This window comes from Octodon degus, unplaced genomic scaffold (assembly GCF_000260255.1).
Source record: "Octodon degus isolate 3935 unplaced genomic scaffold, OctDeg1.0 scaffold00197, whole genome shotgun sequence".
Taxonomy (NCBI): domain Eukaryota; kingdom Metazoa; phylum Chordata; class Mammalia; order Rodentia; family Octodontidae; genus Octodon; species Octodon degus.
Genome location: NW_004524773.1, coordinates 1,121,776 through 1,123,925, shown reverse-complemented (window position 1 = coordinate 1,123,925; position 2,150 = coordinate 1,121,776). Strand labels below are relative to the sequence as shown.

At 46.5% G+C, this 2,150-nt stretch overlaps 1 protein-coding gene across 1 annotated transcript in view; it reads left to right on the top strand.

Moving 5' to 3' along the window:
• Positions 1-2,150, top strand: part of Gpatch1 (G-patch domain containing 1) — a 38,558-nt gene that overhangs the window by 18,982 nt on the left and 17,426 nt on the right. The window contains exon 9 of the mRNA XM_023704476.1: positions 1,140-1,219. Within this exon, the coding sequence (XP_023560244.1) occupies positions 1,140-1,219 (80 nt within the window). The remainder of the gene's footprint in view (positions 1-1,139; positions 1,220-2,150) is intronic.

The following is a 2,150-nucleotide window of genomic DNA, read 5'->3' as shown; positions in this document are numbered from 1 at the left end:
CTCACAGAATTTAAGGAACTTGAAACAGGCAAGCCGAGTAGAAGGGCAGGGCAGTGCTGTCCTCGGTGTGGGCCTTAGCTCCTCCTCACGGTGGGCTGGGCCAGCGGCAGGAATAAACTGGAGCTTGTGTAGGTTCTCCTCCCGCAGCAGGAGATTTTGTCAGAAAATGTAGCAGCGCATGTGATAGACTGTGACACCGCCCGCTCCACAGAAGTCCTGATACTCAGGGTGCCTTTGCTGAGGGCACTATCGTTACTCTGAGTTTGGGGACATCAGTCACTCATTGTCCCCACAGCTTAGTGAACATTTGTGTGAAAAAGAGGAATGGGCGGGTCAGGGATATAGTTCAGTGGCGTAAGCGCCTACCTGGCAAGTGCAAGGTCCTGAGTTCGATCCCTGGTTCTGTTCCCCTCCCCCCCCAAAAAAAAGAAAAAGAAATGGGCCTTTACCTTGTCCTGAGGTAAGCTTGTAGCTGATCTGATGGAGCTGCTGCCCTTTGTCCCCTACTTGTGCTGTAGCTAAGAATATGGGGAGATACGGTAGTCTCCTACTTCCTCACCTAGTCTTTAGAAGTGATTTGTAATCCCAGCGCTTGGGAGACTATAAAGAGGAGGATCACAAGTCTGAGCTGTGTAGTGAGACCCTGTACCAAATACATAAAGAAAAAAAAAAAGAAAGAAATGACCCTTACTGTTGTTTGATTTTTGTGGTACCAAGGATTGAACTCAGGACCCTGCGCTTGCCAGGCAAGCGCTTATTCTACTGAACTATCTCCCTGGCTTGACCCTCACTGTTGTGATTTCTGTTTTATCCATCATTTTCCTTTGATTTTTTTTTCACAACCTTTTACTTCATAGAATATCCCTAAGCTTAGGGTCTCAGGTCATTTTTCTAAACCAGGAGCCCTCTTGTGAGGCCCCAGTCTCATTTCCTGGCCAAGGGTGGTGTGGGTTGGGCCACCAGTCTCCATGTGTCAATAGCAGCTCGGGGCTTTACCCCCATCTTCCCCTTCTGCCGCTCCTGAGGGCGCAAGGTCACCTGGGCCATGTACTATGTACTTGGACATGTGAAATTCATGCCTTTTGTTTTAACTTTAATTGTCTCTACTTCTGGAGCTAATCAATGACTTTATTTTATAGAATCAGAGAAAGATCTTCGATATATTGGCAAAATTTTGGATGGATTTTCCTTGGCTTCTAAACCTTTATCATCTAAAAAAGTAAGACCTTTTTTATTAAAATATTTTTTTTTTTCTGGTCTGGTATGGTTATGGAGTCCAAGTTGTTATGTTAATTAAAAAGGTAGGGAAATTCTGCTTTCCAGAAAAACATTCAGAGGTAGGCCCATGCCTATAATCTTAGCACTGGGGAGGCTGAAGTGGAATTGTGAGTTTGGGACCAGTGTGGACCATGTAGGGAGACAGTGTCTGGAAAAAAAAAAAAAAAAGAACTGCATTTGAAACATCAGTCAGTAGCTATGCTGTGTTTAGAACATCTAACTCTAACCCGTCTCCCCACCCCTATCCTGGGGGGATAGAATTTAGGGGGATTCTCCCACTAAGTGACATCACCTACCCTTTTTTTATTTTGAGACAGGCGCTCACTAAGTTGTCCCAGAGGAGCTACAATGTACAATACTTCTGCCTTAGCTTCCTGAACCACTGAGATCAAAGATATGACTAGTTTGCCCAATTTAATTACTAATCTTTTAAATCCAAACTTCAAATTAAGGCTTATTTCCCTTAAAAGAGACACAGCAGGGGCCAGGACAACAGCTAGAGTCCAGGTGCAGCGTAACTCTAGGAAAAGTAGGAAACTTTCCCACAAACATCGGAACCCACAGTCCTGGTTCTTCCTGGGGCTCTGAAGCCAGTGTGAGCCTGGTTCCCTGGACTCCGTAGCAGCGGCCAAGTAGAGGGGAGAAGGACGAGCTGTGGGTCAGGTTCAGAAAGATCTGAGGGCCCCTCTGGAAAATCTTGTTCTGAGATTTTATTGCAGTGCATGTGAAAATGTGCTCTCAGGCCAAGAGGTGCTCTTCCTTTAGCTCCCATCAGCCCCTGCTGCCAGCACACACGCGGGAGCCAGGTACAGGGTGCTACAGCTCAGGAGGGGCGCCTGGTCGTGGGCTATGTCAGCACGCCTTATTTAGAT